Source organism: Euprymna scolopes, chromosome 4, assembly GCF_053919585.1.
Source record: "Euprymna scolopes isolate OS-2025 chromosome 4, ASM5391958v1, whole genome shotgun sequence".
Taxonomy (NCBI): domain Eukaryota; kingdom Metazoa; phylum Mollusca; class Cephalopoda; order Sepiida; family Sepiolidae; genus Euprymna; species Euprymna scolopes.
Window position 1 is genome coordinate 90,498,090 of NC_136485.1, and position 22,340 is coordinate 90,520,429.

The 22,340-nt window shown below is 33.2% G+C and overlaps 1 protein-coding gene across 3 annotated transcripts; it reads right to left on the minus strand.

The window, feature by feature from the left end:
- Positions 1-5,401: 5,401 nt before the first annotated feature.
- On the minus strand, positions 5,402-20,585 carry LOC145268825 (uncharacterized). 3 transcript variants are annotated; one of them, XM_080124479.1, is made up of 4 exons: positions 20,216-20,585; positions 18,951-19,306; positions 8,669-10,476; positions 5,402-7,809 (listed from the first exon to the last, which is right to left on the minus strand). In XM_080124479.1, exons 3-4 carry the CDS (start codon positions 10,455-10,457, stop codon positions 7,568-7,570), a joined length of 2,031 nt encoding a protein of 676 aa, XP_079980605.1. In that variant the 5' UTR covers positions 10,458-10,476; positions 18,951-19,306; positions 20,216-20,585; the 3' UTR covers positions 5,402-7,567. The 3 variants fall into 3 exon arrangements, with proteins under 3 accessions (XP_079980605.1, XP_079980614.1, XP_079980623.1); XM_080124488.1 differs by lacking the exon at positions 20,216-20,585 and adding an exon at positions 19,904-20,004; XM_080124497.1 differs by lacking the exons at positions 18,951-19,306; positions 20,216-20,585 and adding an exon at positions 11,758-13,357.
- Between the last annotated feature and the right edge of the window lie 1,755 nt (positions 20,586-22,340).

A 22,340-nucleotide genomic window follows, 5' to 3' on the forward strand; every position in this document is an offset into this window, starting at 1 on the left:
TTTTATTTATTTTTTTTTCTGTCAACTGTGTTTTTTTCTTTCCTTTTTATTTTGAGGGGGGGGGGTAAAAGTTTTGCTTCTTTGAATTAATGAGCAAATATTTTTTTGTTTTGTTTGTGCATAGAAAGTTATTTTGGTATTTTTAACGATCTGCTCCAGCCTCCGTTATGTTAAAAACGGCTTTCGAGATTGGGGGTGTTCATTCCGAAAGCAGTTCTTAACATAGGAAGTTGAAGGTGTTTATTCCGAAAGCCGTTCTTAACATGGGGAGGTGGGGATGCTTATTCCGAAAGCCGTTCTTAACATGGGGAGGTTGAGGGTCTTTATACCACGCTGGCGCAATGATATTCAGTCCTTTTCTTTTCTTTTCCTTTTAAACTTTCTTTTTTTTTACTTCCAATTTTTACCGTCTGCTCGCGTCTCTTTTTACTCACTCGGTATAATCCGGTGGTTTCCGTCGTTCGCCGGGCGTTGTCGAGCGAGATTCGTGGAAAAACGAACTTTAAACTGCAGAAGTACCCATTTTTCTTTTGCAATTTTAATGAATTGACTTTTTCTTAGTCCACAACTTTTGTCCAGATGAGAGTGTAGTATCTGTGTAGATTTCTTAGAATCTTAATTAATTAAAATTTAATGCCCAATCTTAATAGAAATCTAAATATATACAGCACAGATTCGAAAGGATGATGATATTCATGAAAAGACTTTCTATGATTAAATACATTTTGATGATTATTGTTTACAGAAATAAAACCAACCATAAATTTGTATATATTAACATACAGTTTACTTAGATCATACTTTAAAATAAGAGTGATTGATTTTCAAACATCATATGTATAAGTCTACAGATTAGAACTTATCTAATAATAACCACTTTTTCATATTGAAGTTGATCAATCCACATTCTTCATATCTAGTAAATCATTGGGACATATTCTTTGATGTCTGTATTAAAACCCTATAGAATATATTCACCATCGCGTTAATGAAACACATAAAGAAGTGGAACTAAACAAACTAGTTTTACGATTAAAAACAAAATGTCACTGTAATAATATGGATGTGATGGTTTATACCAGCTTAGACGCACATGAACTGTTTTACATGTCATACACTCCGTTGTCAGTGAAAAAGGCAATTGTCTTCAAATTGTTTGCAAGTGTTTTTTTATGTTAATTTGCAGACGTGCAGAACAACTACTTTAAGAAAGCAAACAGTTGGCGAACAATTGAGAGAAAACATTGGAGTTTGACATTTGTCATTGTTGCAATGCTGATAAATAATAGTTCCTTTCTGTTTTAGCATTACACAAGCACTCCTAATTTTACAGCAGAACAAATTGTAGGAAATATGGCGGTGACGGGCATGTTCGATTTTCCCCTAACGAGAGTGGGCTACATATCTATTTTAATAAAACATGAAACTTAAAATGAAAGATTAAGAAAAATTATTGAATTGTCAGGAGTAAAGATTAAGTGACAAGCATTAGAATTAAAATTTAAATTAATGAAATTAAAACAATTTAAATTAATGGAATTAAAACAATTTAAATTAATGGAATTAAAACAATTTAAATTAATTGAATTAAAACAATTTAAATTAATGAAATTAAAACAATTTAAATTAATGGAATTAAAACAATTTAAATTAATGGAATTAAAACAATTTAAATTAATGGAATTAAAACAATTTAAATTAATGGAATTAAAACAATTTAAATTAATGGAATTAAAACAATTTAAATTAATGGAATTAAAACAATTTAAATTAATGGAATTAAAACAATTTAAATTAATGGAATTAAAACAATTTAAATTAATGGAATTAAAACAATTTAAATTAATGGAATTAAAACAATTTAAATTAATGGAATTAAAACAATTTAAATTAATGGAATTAAAACAATTTAAATTAATGGAATTAAAACAATTTAAATTAATGGAATTAAAACACTGTCACGTGCCAAGATAGATATATCAGCTTCTTTCAAGTGCATTTTCCGATGAGGGGAGGTCACAGAGGAATTGCATTTACAAACACCATACTTTAATTTTATGCAGAAAATGATTACTGTTACAAAATAGGGTTTTTGAGTGATATGAGAAAATAAGTCTGTGTATGCATTAAAAATGTTTCTTATTTTTAACATTATTACATTTTGTGTAAAACCTTCTTTTTTTTCTACCCATCTAAATACAAGAAATGAACGATTAAAATATTGCGGATGACAGCCATCTGGATTATTACACGATTAAATGTTTACACATTTTAATCGTGTAAGAATCGTCATCCGCAATTTCACAGAGAAAGTAGCAGCCTTGACCTTGCGATCCAAAACCAAGATCAAGTTAAACTGAACGACCCTAAGTAAATTTGACATATCGGAAAATGACAATAACAACTTTTTATTTTTATTTATGTAGAATAAACGCAAAAAACCCCCCAAAACTACGGTGTAACGTAAAATATTGCCCTGTAAAATTCTGTTTTTATCTATAAGAGAGAAAAACCTATTTTTAAGATTTAATTTTTTCGCTTTTCGGTACTTATCGGATGAATTTGTGTACAAAATATATCTAAGAACACTACCAGACATATAAATTACCTTTGAGTAAAATTTGCAAAAGATAGGTTTAGCCGTTTCGGAACCTATAAGGAACTCTCTCTGTCTCCCTTTCTCTCACGCACACAAAGTGACTTTGATATAAAATTGGAGATAAGTAAAAATAAGTTATTTAAATTATTTTCCTTTTCAGTTGCTTCATTGTCATTTTTCGACATGTCAGTTTGCCTCAGTTCGTTCCGTTTCACTCAATCTTATTTTGATCGCAAGGTCAAGGCTGCTACTTGCTCTACACAATCATAGATGGCAGCCATCTTGATTATTCCACGATTAGAATGCTTACACATTTTAATCATGCATTTCTTGAGTTTAGATGGGTAAAATAAATAAACTTTTTACTCGAAATGTCTCCTCATTTTTTAATGCCGACACAAAATTATTTTCTCATATTACTCACAAACCCTAGTTAGTGACATTACTAAAAAATGTTCACAAACTTTTTACTGAAACAAAGATAAATATTTAACTTGTTAAAAATCGTGCAAAAAAATAAATGCAATTAATTGTAAAATATTTTGCAGGACCTAAATTGAAATTTCATAATTGATTTTTAACTGTCTATTTTAGAATACACATTTTTTTCTGGAAAATTATGTGAAATTATCCATACAGAGAGAACAAACGATTTACACAAAATGCTTGGATCCTGAAATATTGTTACTGAAATTGTTAATGAAAGATGAACCAAGTTAGAAAATCCCCACAGCTCTGTTAAATAGTTGAAATGAAACAATGTACACAAATATAGAAATTAAATAAAGTTTTTTAATTTCATTTGTCACTCGAATTTTTATTAAAAAAGATAAAAAATAAAAAAGTTTCAGTTTTTTTCATGGGATTTTATTTTAATTTTCATCACATTCGAAATTTAATAAATTTGTTATTATTTAGATTTGTTACAAATCAGCTTCTAAAAATATTTTTTTAGAAATTTCATAATGAATCTTAAAAAAATAAATCCATTTCTGCTTTTGAATAATATATCAAATCTTAGCAAAAGTTTAATTTTTTATACAAGTGAATGAATTTTTAACAATTATTTTAAAAAACATTTCTTAAAAAAATTCCTAGTTCTTTTTCTAATATTATTCTGATGATAAAAAATGTGTCATAATAAAACTACAAATATGTAAACATGTATTTATATATGATTTTTATTTCTAAACAATTTAAAGTCTCTTAAATTTTTTTAGATAATGATTGATCATTTTTATTATTGAGACTACTGTTCTCATCTTAGATGTAATTCTTAAACGTTTCAGCCAATATAACCTCCATCAGGTGTAGCTATCGAACCCTGGAATTTATACAGAATTTCAAAGTGAACGCTTTATCTAATCTGCGGGGGTATATTCTTTTCATTCCATCAGGCATGACCGGGTAGAAATCTTACATGATTTTGCATTTTACATTTATTTTATTTTTGTATCACGTGTTAAGAACTGAACTTTTAATTACCAGAACATTTTATTTTTGTATCACGTGTGTTAAGAATTGAACTTTTAATTACCAAAAAAATTTTATTTTTGTATCACGTGTGTTAAGAATTGAACTTTTAATTACCAGAACATTTTATTTTTGTATCACGTGTGTTAAGAATTGAACTTTTAATTACCAGAACATTTTATTTTTTGTATCACGTGTGTTAAGAACTGAACTTTTAATTACCAGAACATTTTATTTTTGTATCACGTGTGTTAAGAATTGAACTTTTAATTACCAGAACATTTTTTTTTTTATCACGTGTGTTAAGAATTGAACTTTTAATTACCAGAACATTTTATTTTTGTATCACGTGTGTTAAGAACTGAACTTTTAATTACAAGAACATTTTATTTTTTGTATCACGTGTGTTAAGAACTGAACTTTTAATTACCAGAACATTTTATTTTTGTATCACGTGTGTTAAGAATTGAACTTTTAATTACCAGAACATTTTATTTTTGTATCACGTGTGTTAAGAATTGAACTTTTAATTACCAGAACATTTTATTTTTTGTATCACGTGTGTTAAGAACTGAACTTTTAATTACCAGAACATTTTATTTTTGTATCACGTGTGTTAAGAACTGAACTTTTAATTACCAGAACATTTTATTTTTGTATCACGTGTGTTAAGAATTGAACTTTTAATTACCAGAACATTTTATTTTTGTATCACGTGTGTTAAGAACTGAACTTTTAATTACCAGAACATTTTATTTTTGTATCACGTGTGTTAAGAACTGAACTTTTAATTACCAGAACATTTTATTTTTTGTATCACGTGTGTTAAGAATTGAACTTTTAATTACCAGAACATTTTATTTTTGTATCACGTGTGTTAAGAATTGAACTTTTAATTACCAGAACATTTTATTTTTTGTATCACGTGTGTTAAGAACTGAACTTTTAATTACCAGAACATTTTATTTTTTGTATCACGTGTGTTAAGAATTGAACTTTTAATTACTAGAACATTTTATTTTTGTATCACGTGTGTTAAGAACTGAACTTTTAATTACCAGAACATTTTATTTTTGTATCACGTGTGTTAAGAACTGAACTTTTAATTACCAGAACATTTTATTTTTTGTATCACGTGTGTTAAGAATTGAACTTTTAATTACCAGAACATTGATTATTACTTAACAATCAGTACCATTTGTGCTAAATGCCCAGATAAAATCATTAAATAATTTCACAAAAAAAAATGTTTGGTAGTAAATGGTGAATCTTATTTCCCATTGACAATTATTTGGTTTTAGAAAAATGTAAAGAAAACGAAAACACAGATTCAAGATTTAATTTTAAGTATTTATTATGTAAGAAACAAAAAAATCAGTTGAGTCAATGGTGATAACAAAAATTCGTATGAAATGAGTGATCAGCAACAGATTTGGCAAATCACCAATAAATAAAAATAAATAAAAATGAGGAACTGTTTTTGTTTGTTTACAAAAGACCCATATAAGCAGATGAGCTCCAGGCCAGATTTTTTTTCGTTATTAGAAAAGCCAAAATATTACTCGGTCAAGTTTTATAAAACTTCAATTGATATTTGGACTTTTTAGTGAATGAGGTCACAATCTATTCTTTTTATAGTTTCAGCTTAAGCAAAACTCTTTGCAGGTTTGTCCATCTGAGACTGATGGCTACCAACAACAGGAACAAAAGCTGCCTACAAATGGGTAGGAGAAAAAAATATCTTATTTACAGTTTGGAAAGTAACTTAAATCATTTATCGTCTTCTAGCAGATACATTTCTATATTTTCTGTTGGATTAATAATAAAAAATATATTTTAAATATTTAGCAATAGAGGGCGGAATTTTTCTCCCCTCCTTGAAACTTTTGTTTTGAACTATAAAACTTAGTTTTCCTCACATCGTGGGGCGGGGAAGGGGGAGGGGCGTAAGGGCAGGTTTGGATAAAAATCAAGATTGCATAACTTAATTCTAATCAGTAAAAACCAATAGAAGTTAAGGATCGATATTCCCACAATCACCGAGAGGGCTTTAATTACTATCATCATATTCGGTTTAATGTTCGCTTTGCATGCTGACATAAAAGAAAATCAAATGACAATTGTTTAGGGATTACTTGTTCGCCAATGATGATATGACAATAATTCTTATAAAGAATAATTACATGATTTCTCCCCTCCCAAACTTAAAAGGAAAATAAAGTTTCATTGACTCTTTTTTTTAGTAATCAAGTTATCAAATGAGGGTGAAAGATAGCACACCAAAACGTGTGACGAATGGACATGTTAATAAAACACTAATGACAAGGACTGACAAGAAATGTATTATCAGAATATTTCCCTCTCACAGTTATATTTTTTTAAATATAGATACATATATATATATATGTGTGTGTGTGTGTGTGTGTGTGTAAAAAATTTTTAAAAAGTAACAATCTATAAAGATATGCACATAAAAAAGTTCATTGTTGCTTCCTGCCCTTTTAAAAAAGTTGGATTTTGGGGAAAAATTCAGTTAACTTTAAATCTATCTTTAACTGAGTTCTTACCAACTTTTGGCATATCACAATCTTCCCTCGATTTCATTGTAGGCAATAAGGGTTGCTCTTCTGAGGGGAGGGGGGTCATGGAAAAGAGAAAAGAAAACTGATGAAATTGTCGGAAGGAAGAGGGATGGATTAAAAAAATACAAATTTAGGGCAAAAATTAAAAACCTGGGATAAGGTTAATATAAAAATTGGACAGCCAACTCAATTCTGAAAAAAAAAAAGAGTTTCTATTCTTGCAACTGAAAATGTAGTTGAAAGAAGAAAAATATACTCTTCAAGCGCTCTTTTGCCTACAAATTGTAGAGGGTGGACCAATATCTCCCAATTTTTGGACCCTGTCTTCTCTTCTACCTATGGTAGCTGCCACACTTCCCAATCATGAACTGTGGTTGTTTTATTATTTTTATTAGTTCCACTGTACCCAAAAATATTTGAAGGATAAAAAGGGAATCTTTTTTTTACAAGAACAACATAGGCAAAACGTGCTACTAGTAGTAAGATGAAGGGGGGGGATCCATTCCATGAACCTCATACTCAATCAGATCACAGTTATAGTGATAATCTTCTCTTCTTCCCCTCCATCGTTATGTTTTTATCCAAAATGTAAGACTTTTACTTGATTTTATAACACATTTTTAAAATCATGTTCAATTACATACTCGCTTAAACAAGCAGTGAATGAACTAATTTTTTATAATACCATTAGTATTTGCAGTCAAAAATGAAGTAGCACCATTGCCATTATGTTCTTGTGAGGACATCACAGCTCATGGCACAGCAGTGGCGGTGGTCATCAATATTGCTGAAAAGCTCCAAAGCAGAATTCTTTGTCTTTTCCAACCATTGTTCATTTTTTTTAAATTTCTATTGTCTTTGAATAAAGCAGTGCCAGTAAGTCAATAAGCTGAAAGCCATGAGCGACCAATGTTCATAAGTCTTGCAACATGTCCTTCAGCAGCACCTCAATGTCAGTTTTTCCATGAATAAAACCACAGAATAAGTTGTCAATCATTTTACAGTTGATTCCATAAAGAGACGGTAAACACATGAGCACTCGGGAGAAACGAATTTGCTCGCTGGGATGCTTGGCATGGATATGTTGCTGAAGATGCTGTTGTATATGACTGTTCATGCTGTCTACTGCAGATGACTTCTCTAGTCCAACATAACCTGGAAATAAAAAGAAATGGAAAATATGTGATGATAAAGTGGAATAGAAAACATACCCAAATACGATAAACAATAGAAAGCCAAGTTTTTTTATATACAAAATGAAGCTAAGGTTTATCAGCCGTTTTAAGGGGTAATAGTTGGTAAAACTTAATCGTTAATCATTTTGAAACAAAATCTGGTAAAACAGAATATTTTAAAAGTTACTTTAAAAAGAATTTTTATCTAAAAATGTTTAAGTAAAAAGCTCTATTCATCTCTTATCTTTAATAAATGTTTCAGCATGAATTTTCAGAACGTGTACAAAAGGTTGGAATGAGAATGTTAATTGAGTCATACAAAAGCAAATCTAAGTTCACTTCGTTAGGCTCATAACAATGAAAAGCAGAGTTTGAATGATATTGTAATTTTAATAAATGCATCTGAAAAAAAAAATTACTTTTTATGCAATAAGAAATAGATAAATGCAATCTCACTTTCGACTTAATGATCATTGATTATTTTTCCATACAAAATTGGAGGAGGCAACAAAAAGTCAAATCAATTAAATATTGGAGAATTTTGTCTAATAATTGTACTGAAAACTTTTAAAAAATTTAACTTTATTAAAGTGTAATTTACATTTTAAAGGATCTTCTGCATAATTATTTGAGAAAAATTCTGCAATATTTGATTGATTAACTTTAAAATTAAAATTTAAAGCAAAGTTGTAAATACTTTTAACATTGGGACTGTGATAACTATGATAATGAGAAGATCTTTTTAGAGAAAAGCAAGTTGAATCAAGTTCTTACAAAGAAAATTAACTTATTGAATTAAAAAGAGAAAAAGGATCTTTCTAATGAAAAAACAAACTTACCAGCATTGAAAAGGACTAACATTCGAAGATATTCAAATTCTGATGTGTCCAAGTTCATGCTTTGACATTTACGGATGAAACTCTGTACACTCTCAACAGATTTCATGGTAGGTTCATTGGAGGCTGGAGCCTCATCTGTTTTGTGGTCTGGAGAAAAAGGAAGTGGCGTGACGGCAAACTGAAAGTTGTTCTCAGCCATATGCATCAGCAAAAGGCGTGTCCACGAGTTCAAGATCAACGTTAGGCGGTCATTGTTGGGCAGTTTAACAAACTGAGGAATTTCCTTAGCAAACTTGACCATTTTGTAAAGCCATTCAGTAACTCTCGCACTGATTGGAAGCAAATTTTTTTTGGCTAGTGTTACTCGAGTTGTACTACAGAGAGAATAATCTTTAGAACCGACATATTCTTCTTTTGGTTTTGCTTGAGAACTCAAATTATCATCTTTATGTAAAGAAGAAGAAGAAATAGAAGAAGAAGTAGAAGAAGAATGGGAAGCTGTGAACGAATAACAGTTATCAGAAGGAAGCGACGATCCCACTTGATTTTCTTGAGATTTATTGTTACGGCCACAACTTAACAAGTCCCGTAAGAGTGAGTGACCAGCAGTTTTGGAAACTTGGGATGAAACATTGTGATTTGTTTGCACTGGACGGTTTGATTCATGCGAGTCAACAGATGACGAGTTACCATCTGATTGATGTACGGATTGAGGCTTGCTTTGCACAGATTGGCCGTCATACAAAGATTGAGAAGATTCGAGAGATGTGGAGGCAGATGTATGATGAAGATGAATTGCACTCGAAGAGGGTGAAGCTGAGTGTCTAGAGTTGCCACTAAAGCTCTGACTGGATTGTGTAGAAAACGGCATAGGTGAGCGACAAGAGGGATTAGGTTCTCTCCGTTGTATCTGGATCTCTTGGGAGGTGACAGATGAGAAAGTTTGATGCAGAGCTGATTCAGAGGAGACTTGGTAATGGAGAGGAGATTCCTGATGGGGTTGGTGTGGTACTTGCTGCATTGGTGATTCACATTGCACGCGTTGAACAGGAGAATGTCTGTTGGAAAGCAGGGGCTGCTGACAATGAAGATGAGGATGCTGTTGGTGCTGTTCAGGTGAATGCAGACGTATCACCTGCTGCTGAATAGGGGATCTGCACTGTTGAGTCTGTTCAAAATTCTCAGAGGATAGGAAAGTTTGTCCTCCTGCAGAAGAAGATATCAACGAGCCATCAGTCACACTGTTGTCATGAGGCGAGTAGGAATACGATGCTGCACTATTGACGAATGATCGATCAGTCGTGTAGCAAACAGTGTCACCATTCCCAGATATCAGAGTTTTGCATGAAAGATCCATGGGTTCCGACTGATAATCGGACAAATCAGTGGCAGCAGGTTGGATGCTTTCATTTTGTAAGATAAGTGGGCTTGGACTGTGTGATGAGGAGGGGTGAGGACTAGCCGAATATGATCCATCAGAACTGGCACAGGGAGATGAGGACGAGGAAGAACAAGATGAAGTTGCTGATGGAGATGATGACAGATGTGATGAGGTAGTTGTCAGGTGAGAATAGCTGGCTGGGATTTCACCCAAAAGTACACTTTCTAACGTATTGTAACGCTTTTCAGTTAAAGACGAGTGGCTTTCAGGGTTGACATGATACGGCTCCCATGGTAAATATGACGGATGCGAAGCTCGAGATGGTGAATGATAAGAGTTGTAGATGGGACCAGCCCATTTGTGTTGTTGGTAATGAGAGTTTAATATGGAGAACTGCATTTCACCCATCGTGAAAATGTTCAGTAATCTGAAAACAAAAAAGAAAAAGAATTTAATAAAAAATGTTATTTTTTAGAAAAAGTTTAAACAATTTTATACAATACAAAAATAATTAATAAAAAGTAAACAAAATTTAAAACAGCCTATTTACACGGGATAAATTACAACGTGATTGATTGGATATGCAAAGAGTTAAATTATTTTCAGAAAGAAGGTGAGAGGAGATAAGATCTCTGCAAACTATCGAGTCGGCCATCAAATCTATTTGTGCAATTCAAGTAAAAATCGATCTCAGTATTTCGATGGGAGTGTATAAGGATCAGCATCATCAGTTTTGTAATCTTATGAATTCCCTTGTCGTTATTCTACCGAGTTTCGAATCCATAAGAAGCTATCAAACGTGTTATGTCTCTCGTTGAAATGAGGTGTGGTAATGCTACAATAGAAACAAATATGTCACCTAGTGCATCACGAAAAATCGATCACCAACAGCAAAAATAAGCGTTTTTTTTTTTTTTTTATTGAAAAATAGAAAAAAATGGATCTACGATTCTATAAGAATTCGAACTCCTTAAAAGTTCAAACAAAACTTTCACATTTTTTTTTGTAGACAAACGATATCTGTTGAGGGATTCCAATTCGGTAAAAGAATTATTTATTCTTACATAATGAGGTTTAATTGAAAAAAATTAAAATCGTTATCGAAATGAAAACAAACGATCACAAATATTTACACATACAGAGTGACCCCCCCCCCAAAAAAAACGGGCACCAATTCTAATTTAGCCCCGTTTCTTAGTGTTTTGTCTGTATGAAATGAAATTAGTTTATTATATTCAAAACATCACATCAAAACACTAGGGTCTTTGGCCATTTTTCTCCGTTGACTGTAAAATGCTCAGAAAAACAATTGAATGTCCTCTGTTTTTTTTTTGGGGGGGGGGTCACCCTGTATTTGTAAGCTTTGTTCGTTGGAAGCCGGTTTATACATTAACAGCCGAATTACAGAAATGTTAGATTTTAGACAAAAGTTAAAAAAGTCTGGATACAGTGTGAAACACAAGTAAAACAAAAAAGTGCCATAAGTTTTTGTCTCTAAAGACTACTCCCCCACCTGAAAGACAATAAAAACAAAAATAAATAAAAAATAAAAAAAAACAAAGGACCCATAAGAAACGATGATGCAAACAAAGGAACTCATTGATTTATTCTTTCGTTCATAATGCGATTCTGTTATTTCAGAAATCTTAACACAAAGTGAACATTCATAATATAATAAAGAGTGAAAATATTTTTAAAATAACGTTACCTTCTTAGGAAACATAAAATCAGAAATTGTTTTGTTCAAAGTTATGATGTTTCTGATATAGCGGTTGCCTTTTTTTTCACAAAAAGAAACCAAGTTTACTTTCCCATGGAAACTGAAGGTATCACGCACAACAGGTAAACTCCTCTGAAACTTTAGAGGAAATAATCCGGATTTCCGCTGAGAAAAAACCCCATTAGTACAAAGTGTTTAGATAAAAAGGGAAGAAAGAATAGCCGGGGATGTGATAAGTTGATTTGCTTTGTTGAAATATAGATTTGCTTTGTTGAAATATAGACTTGCTTTGTTGAACAAAACGGAAGAATTTAAAAATTCAGTTTTTTCCACATTTGAATTGTTTTTTAGCAAATGGATAGTTTGTTTGTCTCACTTCAACTAAATTTATAACCAACTGAAGAGAGAAAGAGAAAAGCATAAAGCTCCGTCAGAAATTACGAGTAAATTTGATTTCATGTGTACGGCAGAGTGAGGGAGAGTTGTTATATATTTGAAGATCAGAAAAGAGAGCGGGTGCGACATGTACGAGGGGGAACTCAGACAGTAAAGAAAGAAAAATACTTTAGAGAAAGAAAGAGAGAGATATACGAAGAAGAGATGGTGGGTGTGAGGACAAAGCAGGTGCCCTTCCTCCTCCGCCTCACATCGTCCATCTATCCTGCTTCATTCTCTTGTGTAGGGAAAGGCCGAAGGGGTGGAGAGAAAGAATCACGTGCCACTAATTCGCGTGCAGTAGATTTATATAAGTGAACAGTTGTTTTCTGACGTCAGATTTCACCTTCAATATATATATAGAAAAGAAAAAAAAAAACAGTTGTGGTCGAGAGTGTTTCTCAGAAAGACGGAGCAGGAGGAGTGAGGAGATATAGTGCCCCCCCCTACACACACACACACACACACACACACACACACACACACACACTCCGTTTTGTGAACTGAAATAAAGTGCAACCGGCTATATTTTGAATGCGCGAGAAAGAAAAAGAGAAGGAAGAAGACTTTTAATTCACATGTGAAATTTGTGGATAAATTAAGGAAAAAAGTTAAAGGAAACTAACAAAACCGCCTGATGTTCCAATAAAAAGACGAATTTAACGTGAATAAGAATTTCATTTTAATTAGGAAGGAGAAAATGTTTAAACCGGGAAATAACGCGAGAAATGTTTTAAGCAGAAGTGGGGGGTTAGAAAGAAAGAGAGAGAGAGAGAGAGAGAGAGAGAGAGAGAGAGAGAGAGAGAGAGACCCACACCCACAAAAAAAAATGAAATGAAATAAAATAAATAATATCAACAAAGTAAGTAACTAAACAACAACAAAAAAAAAAAACAGCTGGGAACTCCAACAATTATGTAAAAGTTCTTAACTAATTTAAATTAATCAGTTTTGAAAAAAAATTTATGAATAAACGAATTAGCGAAGACTTAAAGTTGTTTTTTTTTTCATGATAGTATTACTTTTGAAGCGCAGCTATAACAGCAACAAGTGGTCAAGGTCAGTTAAAAAAAAATAAAACAAGGAGTGGTGGCAGTTTGCCCGCATTGTTCCATAGTGTTCTTCTTGCGTCATCACCTTGAAAAGTTATCGCACGTCACTTCTTTTTTTTTTCTTTTTTTTAATTGTGATCACGTGACTGGACTTTCCAATTTATCCTTTTCATACTCGGCTCATCGACCTTGTCCTAGTTATTAGATGTTTTTGTGTTCATTTATCTGTCCGAGAGGGAGAGGATCATTCTTAATTACAAATTGGTGACTTGAGCTTACAAGTTCAATCCTAAGCGAAAGCAAGCAAGAATGGCAGAAAAAATTGGAGAATGGAACGCAAACTAAAGAGTTTTGTTTAACATTTCATGGCGAAATTTCATGACACAAAGACCGGGAGCCAAACCGACCAAACCGAACCGTTGTGATAAAAACAACAAAGATGAGGAAATCAGTCCATTTTTTTTTTTTTTATTGCTTCGGCGAGAACTTTTTTTTATTTCTAACCTTGACTAGGTAGAATAATTTTTGTTCAAAAATTTCAAACGGAAAGCGAAATTGAAAAGTTTGTAATAATTGACATCTAATTAAATCTAATCAGATTAGAGTTAAACATTCAGTGCTAATCAATATGGTTGCTGTGGTGATCCCACCGAATTGTCGTCAGTGTAGAATTTCGAATTCTCCACCAGTTGTAGTCGGATTATTTATTATTTGTTTTTAGACAATTTAGTTGTAGTCGAATTATCTATTTTTTAAGCAATAAAAACGCAACTAAATAATGATTTAACAAAAACTCTTGCTGAATGACCCCCTCTCCAGAAGTGGATCAGAATATTTTTAGGACGACAGAGACGGATCTTTCGATGATTCAATAAAATATTAAAATACGAAGGTAAATATACATTCGTAAAAAAGAATTAGAATAATTAAAAATAAAGGCGAAGTAAAATAAAGACGATTATGACAAACAATACTGTTATTCTGAATGCATTGTTCAATTTTATTTTAAAAAAATAAATAAATGAATAAAGACCAGGTAGGGGCTAGCGAGACATTGGGGGAAGGCGAGAACGAGACATGGGGTTGGGGGAAACCGAGACATTGGGTAAGGGGAAGAAAAGTGAAACATTTGAAGGGGGAGGGGGTGCAAACATTGGGGAAAAGAAAACGAAATAAGGAGATAATAAACAAGAATACGTAATTATTCACGTCATTTCAACTGGTGAGGCAAAAGCACATAAGATTTTATTCGAGCGAAATTGTGCAAGGCGACGACAAGAAAGGAAGGAATAAAATAGAAAGCGCGGAGGAGATGAAAACGTAAAAAAGGGTAAAACGGGATCACTGGTGAAAATCCGCGTTCAAAGTCGAGGAAAGAGGGTTAGAGTTTAATGTTTAATGTTTTACACCTAAAGTTTTGCTTTTAACCAAAATTAGGAAATCTTAGAATTATGAATAAAAATAACAAAGTCAACTTAAATTCCACAATAAATTACGGGGGGGGGGCAAACTCAACAATCACTAAAAAGAAATCGAAGAACTGTGATTTCAGTTATTCGTCGATTCTTAATGGATTTCATTCATTTTTATTTTACTTTATTTATTTATTTATTTATTTATTTTTAGCAAAATAATCGATGGAGAGACCCATTTTCATGAAAGGCATTTTCTTTTTTTCAAATTTAAAAGATTGTTTGTTTGTTTTTGTTTTTTTTTTAATTTTTATTATTTTACGAAGAAACAATTTTCCTGTCTAGCAAAACATCTCTATGAGATAAAGTTTGTTTTGTATTTTAAATCGAGTGCACAGTTTACTTTGCCAGCAAAATATTTCACACACACACACACACACACACACACACACACACACACACACACACACACACACACATCCCCGAAACTCGAACACATAACAGTTTAGGCGTTTCTAGTTGCTTCCTACGTCATCTAGACAGTCAACGCCCACACTGGAAGCAAATAATAAATAATCTGTGTTAATATAATCATAAAAAAGCGGGCGAGAAAGAGAGCGACAGAAAAAAAAAGACAGGGAGGAGGGGGTACAAAGGCAAAAGTAAAAGCAAAGGTAAACAAGTTAGAAACTGCAGAATATAAGAGAATGAAAACTAGGTAAATAGAGCAAGGGAAAAACGGAACAGAGAGAGAGAGAGAGAGAGAGAGAGAGAGAGAGAGAGAGAGAGAGAGAGAGAGAGAGAGAGAGATTTAATTATGAGGTCCATTCCTAAATATATATTCGTCTTTTTTACGGCAAAGGAAATGCAGGAAAATATTTGTTGAGAGGAGGTCAGCAGGACACAGAAGATTCGGAGTTAGGCGGAGTGGGGGGGGGGGCATAAAGGACACGGAACCACCCACATAACATAGAGAGATGGGGCGGGAGGAGTTTTATCATTTAAATCACCCCTCCCTTCTATGCCCCAAATGCACTTTCTAGTATTGCAGTTTTGCATAAGTCAGTATGCACGTCACTGACCCCTGGATATGTCATAGATCCCCGGAAAGACCGATGAGAAAATCACAGATTATGAACAAATCAATAACCAACTAACCAAGAAATAAAGAGAAAAATGTTTATTTTCAGTTGTGTAAATTATTAAATTATTAATTTAGAGGCTCATTGAACCTCCTCAGGTTCAATTATTACAAAGAGAAAGAAAAGAGAATAAAGACATAAGGGTGCTAAATGAGTGCTAAAAATCAAATAAAAAACATTGGCCACATCTGAAAAGCATCGCTTTCAATAATCATAATGAAACTAATAGAAACATTAGTATTCCTTTCCATCAGCGAGAAAGAAATTCAAACAAATCCACAAAACGCGTTTCCGTTAGAAATGAGAGAAAGAGAGGAGGGATACAATGACTTAAGCAAACAATAAAAAAATACACGAAGAACATTGAATATGATGATAAACAGTTTTATTCAAGACTAAAAATGGAGTATGATACTACACTCTGATCCTAGATTAAATAAAAATCAGGAGATAATCTTCCGAAGTATTGCTTCCTCCTTTAGCAAAGGGAATGAGTTTATCGACCGTCTTCGCTGCGTTCTCATTCACAAGAGAGCGTTGACGAGACTGTATTTTTTCTCAACCTAGAATGCTCTTTTTTTGAGGAGCTGGAATTTCCTCACATAACAAATTGACCTTGTGTCTAACTTTGCTCTTGTAAATGAGAATAAATGTGCCACACACAGTCGACCTCGTAATGCACCGGGTGACAGCGGTCAATCATCATCATCATCATCATCATCATCATCATCATCATCATCATCATCATTGCGACGCACTTCTGATTGCATCCATTGATTTTACTGCTGCAGTTGCAAATACATCACCCCCCCCCGTTTGCTGCTATTTCGACACCGATTCAGTTTTTTGATTAACTCAAAACGACCAAGGCTGTAAGTCAGTCTGCCATTTTAACGACAAAATTAATGAACTGCCCATTTTCTGAAATTATTATGAAAAACTTATTAAGAAAAGAAAATACTTTTTCGATTAAGTAATAATGATCTATAAATGTATAAATGATTTTTTGAGATTCATTCATGACTAAATGGTTAAAGACTAAATTTATACAAAATGATTGATTGGAACAGATAAGTGTGCTTCTAGAGATAATCGATAAAGCCAAGCCTTCCTATGTTTTCTGCCATAAGTTATAATGATGTTCAAGGATCGAATGAATCTTTATGTAAAAACGAAACTGATATGGATTGAGATCGTCACAGAAAGACGCGCCTCTTTCAATAAAATTATCGATTACTAACTACCACATCTGAAATAACATTTGAAAAAATTAATCGATAAATATGCTGGCACTCCCGGACAGTGTGCCCGTCACCGATCGTGGGTTACTATTGGCGAAGTAGGTCAAGTGCTTGTTCAACGTACTTACTTACCGGTAAAACAATCGGTTAGAGGGTAGGGCGTGTGTGTATAATGTGGACCCGATCATGAAATTCGAACCAAACGTTTGTTTCGATTTCTTTTTTTACTCGAATTTTATTAGCAATTTGTGCTTTTTTTTACAGTGCAATTATTCATTATTAAGATACCAAAAAATTTGTGCTTTTTTTACAGTGCAATTATTCATTATTAAGATACCAAAAAATTTGTGCTTTTTTTACAGTGCAATTATTCATTATTAAGATAGCAAAAAATTTAAATCCAATCAGGAAACGGCTAATCTGCTGTAAAGTTTGGATTAACAATTAGATTTCGGAAGATAAGACATTATTATTAGGTTTAGTATGAAAAGTGGCTGACTGTTCCGGAAATGCAGTCAGGTTGCACCTAGGTTTCAATTCCCGCCGCTTCAATAATTCTCAGGATCATAGTGCTTCCAGTCAATTTCTTTAACAACTTTAACTTAAAGATAGAAATTTGTAAACACAAATATTAGGAAATAGCGTTCCTATTTGCTTGCACCCCCGCCAGGAGTGCAGAGGTCACTTTTTAATGCGAGGAAAATTAAACTATCCACCAAGGATATGCTGGATTATGGCAAAACTAAAAAAAAAAAATGCCTCGATATGAAAGATTTCTCCTTTATTGACAGAGGACATGAAAAATGAAGTGTAGAAACAGATATTACAGTTTGCTCCTATCAAAAAAGCAACCAGGAAATTGGTTGAATCTTTTGTTTTTATTTCAAAAAGAGCAAAATTCTTTCGATTTGGCAACTTAAAGACAATTTAAATTCATGGAATCGGTTTTAGCTATTTCTTAGAAATGCAATTTTATTTATGTTTAGTAGAAGAAAGTCAGTGGCAAGGAAGGAAAAAAGGTTGAATTGTGATAGAAATTGTTTTGGCCTTGAAAAGAGAAATCGAAGACGACAACGGGAAGGGTGTGGGCGGTGGCGGCAGAGCTCAACCCACTCACCGCCGCCGTCGAACACACATGCAGATTCTGTCTATTTTTAAAAGATCAACCTAAGTGCAATCGCCGCCGCCGCCGCCGACGAAACGTTTAGCCGCCAATAACACATTTTATTTTTATTTTTATTTTATTATTTATTTTTTAGGCTCATCTCGCTTCCATTTTATCAATTATGCGAATACACTGAATAATAATCGACTGTTGGCTCACTTTGGGGCGATCCAACAAAAGTGAATGCCGTTTTCGGCACTATTCCCAAACAGTAAACACTTTATTGCAACATAAAACCATTAAATTTAGTCGTGTTCAAACGACGACCAGAGCATGTTTTAGATTCCGTTAATGTCCTTTATTTAAGTTACTTCATCGCCATTTATTAATTGAAAGAACTTTTCTTTTCCATTACCAAAGTGTTAACTCTGGTAAATGGAAGAATAATAGTCCTTGGAAAAAACTTGGGAAGATTATTACATTCGTTAGAATTAAGAAAATGATGATATTTATCCTGATAACCGGTAACAAATGACTTTATTTTTTCGAAATAGACATTTTACAACAAACAAATCTAGACAAGAAAAATGGCAAAAATAGTAAAACTACAATTTCTTTTGTGACAAACGAAAAAAAAAAAAATTATTTGTAAAAACATTTATTTGGAGGAAATGCTGAATTGATGTTTCCCTTCCCGAATGAACGGAAAATAATGAATGAACGTACTACACAGGAAGACAACGAAATGGAATTGCTAAAACAAAGAAAACTATTAAAAAGTGATTAATACTTACTCAATCAGTGTAAGAATCTCTTTTCAAGATCTGTTATCTTTAAAACAGTTTTGGAAATGGATTGGAACTTCAAGTCCAAAGATTGTTCGTTTTCCACACGACTTGACGACATCAGTTTAAAGATCTTTCTGTGGTTGAAATGAAGGACGCGCACGTTCTCTCTCTCTCTCTCTCTCTCTCTCTCTCTCTCTCTCTTTACGCACAGAGACGGAAAGAGAGAAAATGCGGTCCCCTCGCTCCTCTCTCTCTCTCGTAAATCAAGTCGTTTTAGTCTGATATCGTTTTTACATACGCTGACAATTTTCTATGCAATCAAAAGTATTCGCTACTCGGTTTGTTGTTTGTGATGCTTTTTACTGAAACGAAAAAAAAAAAATGAATGTAAGAATAATTTTAATATGCATGTTTAAATTATACGTCAAGATAAAATTGTATTTTTGAAGATTTTTACAGTGTTTACATTTCACGAATGTTGCCTCCCACCGATTCCTCGACCGATTTTTTCCGACTAACAAAACGTGAATTTGTGTAAGTAGTTAAAGTCCTGAGAACTTATTAAAACAAACAAACAAACAAACATGTAACCTTTAGACGATGTTCAAAATGTAGTATCTGTTCTATCCTCAATCAGAGGATGAAATAGTTCTCGACTGGATCTTTTTATAGTCTAGGAAAGCTGGACATCACCCCAAAACAAACGACCTTGTGTCTCGATTGGAGGCAAATAAATAGATTTTAAAGTTTCTAGACGAGAATAGATGCGAAATGAAAAAAAAAAAAAATGTCGTGCCGATTTCCTATGTAAATCAACAAAACACAGAAACAATGACATTTTAGTTAGAATTTCAAATGGAGTTAAATATTGAAAAGAAAAGGGCAACAACAATCCGCAATATTAAGGAGAACAATGGAATAGTAGTTAATAAAAACAATTAGGTAAAAACTGAACATACACGTGTAGAAAAGAGTAAAAAATAAAAACAAAGGATTCTGCTTTTTTGTTGTTAATGTTTTGCTCGTTGTTAAGTTCGTCACGTGACTTACTCTTTTAGGAGGGCTAGAAGTTTTGTGAGAAGATTTTTTTCATTTCAAAGATATGTACGTAATTGACAGGTGTGTAGGTAGGTGTAAGGGGTTCATCCCGTATGGCGGATAAAATGTGAAACCCTTAATAAAGAAGAAGAAGAAGAAGAAGAAGAAGAAGAAGAAGAAGAAGAAGAAGAAGAAGAAGAAGAAGAAGAAGAAGAAAGGCCGAAGATTCTTACTTGTCGCGTGACTGGAATCAAAGTTGAATCTCAAACAACTCAAAAGTCATCAATTAATTGTGAAGTTGAAATATTGAAGATAAGTCGGATTATTTTTTGTCCTGGTTATTAATGGAAACAGGAAACTCGTCAAAACTTGATGATACTTGTACAAAAAGCGAATGGAGAAAATACGAAGAGAACGAGAACAAAGAAGTTGTTAAAGTGATAAGTTGATACGAACGGAGAGAAAAATTATTTCAAAGATTGCAGTTCAGTCAGGTCTCTAGTAGTAGTAGTAGTAGTAGTAGTAGTAGTTAGGGTTAGAAGCGGTAATGATGTGTAGCAATAGTAGCTGGCAGTAGTAGGTCAATGGAGAAGTCTGCGTCGCGCGAACACACAGACACAAAGACGGTAAGCATTTGGGTCTCTCCTCAGTCATGGAGGGAGGGGGCGATCATAGGAAGTGATGGGGGCTAGCTATGTGGGAGGAGAAACTATTGAACGCGAATCGCCACACCCCTTGCCTTACGTTTGCGCCTCCCACCCGAGCAGGTCGTCTAAGGGCACATGCACACGTACGGGTGCGTACGCGGCGGCCGCGCACGAAATGCAAGAAAGGACAGGGTGGGGGTAATTTGTGGAGTGAAAGAGAAGGGCAGATGTCGTCATTGAACTGAGGAAAATACGATCAGCAATAAATGAAGAGATAAATAGATAGATAGATAGATAGAGAGAGAGAGAGAGAGAGAGAGAGAGAGAGAGAGAGAGAGAGAGAGAGAGAGCAGACAGACAGACAGTAAAGGAAAGGACTCTCGTGTTCCCTCAGTAATTTCCTTTGTGTCTCACTTGGTGGGCAGTTTTTTTTTGTTGTTTTTTAAAATATTTTTTGATAAATTTTAAAATAAAAGATCCCCTCTCCTCTCCTATTTCTCCCCACCCATGTTATTGGACTAGTTGAGACCTACCTTCTGTTTGAAGGAGCAAGGGGAACCACTTTACAAAGTTGTTTGATAGTCTAATTGTTTCATAATAATCGCAGTTGCGTGAAACATTTTCCATGAAATACTGATCCATCTTGTATGTGTGCTTCCTCTCACAAAAGAAATGATTAGATTTGATTTGTGAATTTAATTGAATTTTCCATATTTGGACTAGAGATTTAAAACTTAAGAGACCGGCTTTGAATGAAAGAAAAAAAATGATTTCGATATAGCACAGTACTCTTTTTCTAAAATCTAGGTATTTTTCCTGTTACGCTTTGCAAACTCAACCCTTAGTGTCTTCTATAACAAATATGAGCAGTAAATTGTAAATTTATTACGAAATTTTATAAGTTGAGATTTTCCCATTTCTCCCACTCCAAATTTGTAATGGTTAAAACAACATTCACACATGCTGAACAAAACTAATGTGTATATATATTTTTTCGGACTGTTGTCCTCATCTTTATAGTTGTTGTTGTTGTTTCACTACATTTCGACCAACTCATCCTCTCGCCTTCTTCAGGTGGTTAACCATGACTAGGGGATAGGAATGCTAAGTCTCTTAATTGTATCCCCAGTAATTACTGCCTTCCATAGTTGTTGTCTCACCACGTTTTTGGCCAACTAATCATCTGGCCTGCTTTGGTTAAGGTTGAAACCGCTAGGGAGATGAGAATAACAGCCCACAAAAAGTAAAAATAAATGAATAAATAAAACTAAAAAATAACAAAAAATGAATACGCAAATAAAAAAAACCTCAAAAAATAAAACTAAAAGCATATATAAAACTCATTTGATCTTTTTTGTAAGAATTTTTAACAAATTTGTCAAAATCTAAATTTTAGAAGGAGTATCGCGGTACATCTCAGCTGATAAGCAAGTTTATCTAGTGATTGTGACATAGTTGCGTTTTCATATGCTCAATATTTCAAGTGGACGCAACTGTGCAAGGTAGATTTCTTAAAATTAGAGCACAACAGTCTTCCTAACTTTATGACCTTATCACAATTTAAATTAGACAATAAATAATCCCCACCCACCCCCAAAAAAGAAAGAGGATACCTAGTGAGAATCTAAGTCATTACAATAATGTGCTAAAGGTGTGACAAGCGACAAAGTAAATTTTGAATCAGGAAAATAATGACATTAACCGTTAAAGA

What these genes read in the sequence shown, in the direction of transcription:
- LOC145268825 (XM_080124479.1), bottom strand. Translation starts at nt 10,457, where the DNA reads ATGGGTGAAATGCAGTTCTCCATATTAAACTCTCATTACCAACAACAC. An exon ending in GTTAGTCCTTTTCAATGCTG is followed by an intron (nt 7,810 to 8,668) that starts GTAAGTTTGTTT and finishes TTTTATTTCCAG; the next exon opens with GTTATGTTGGACTAGAGAAG.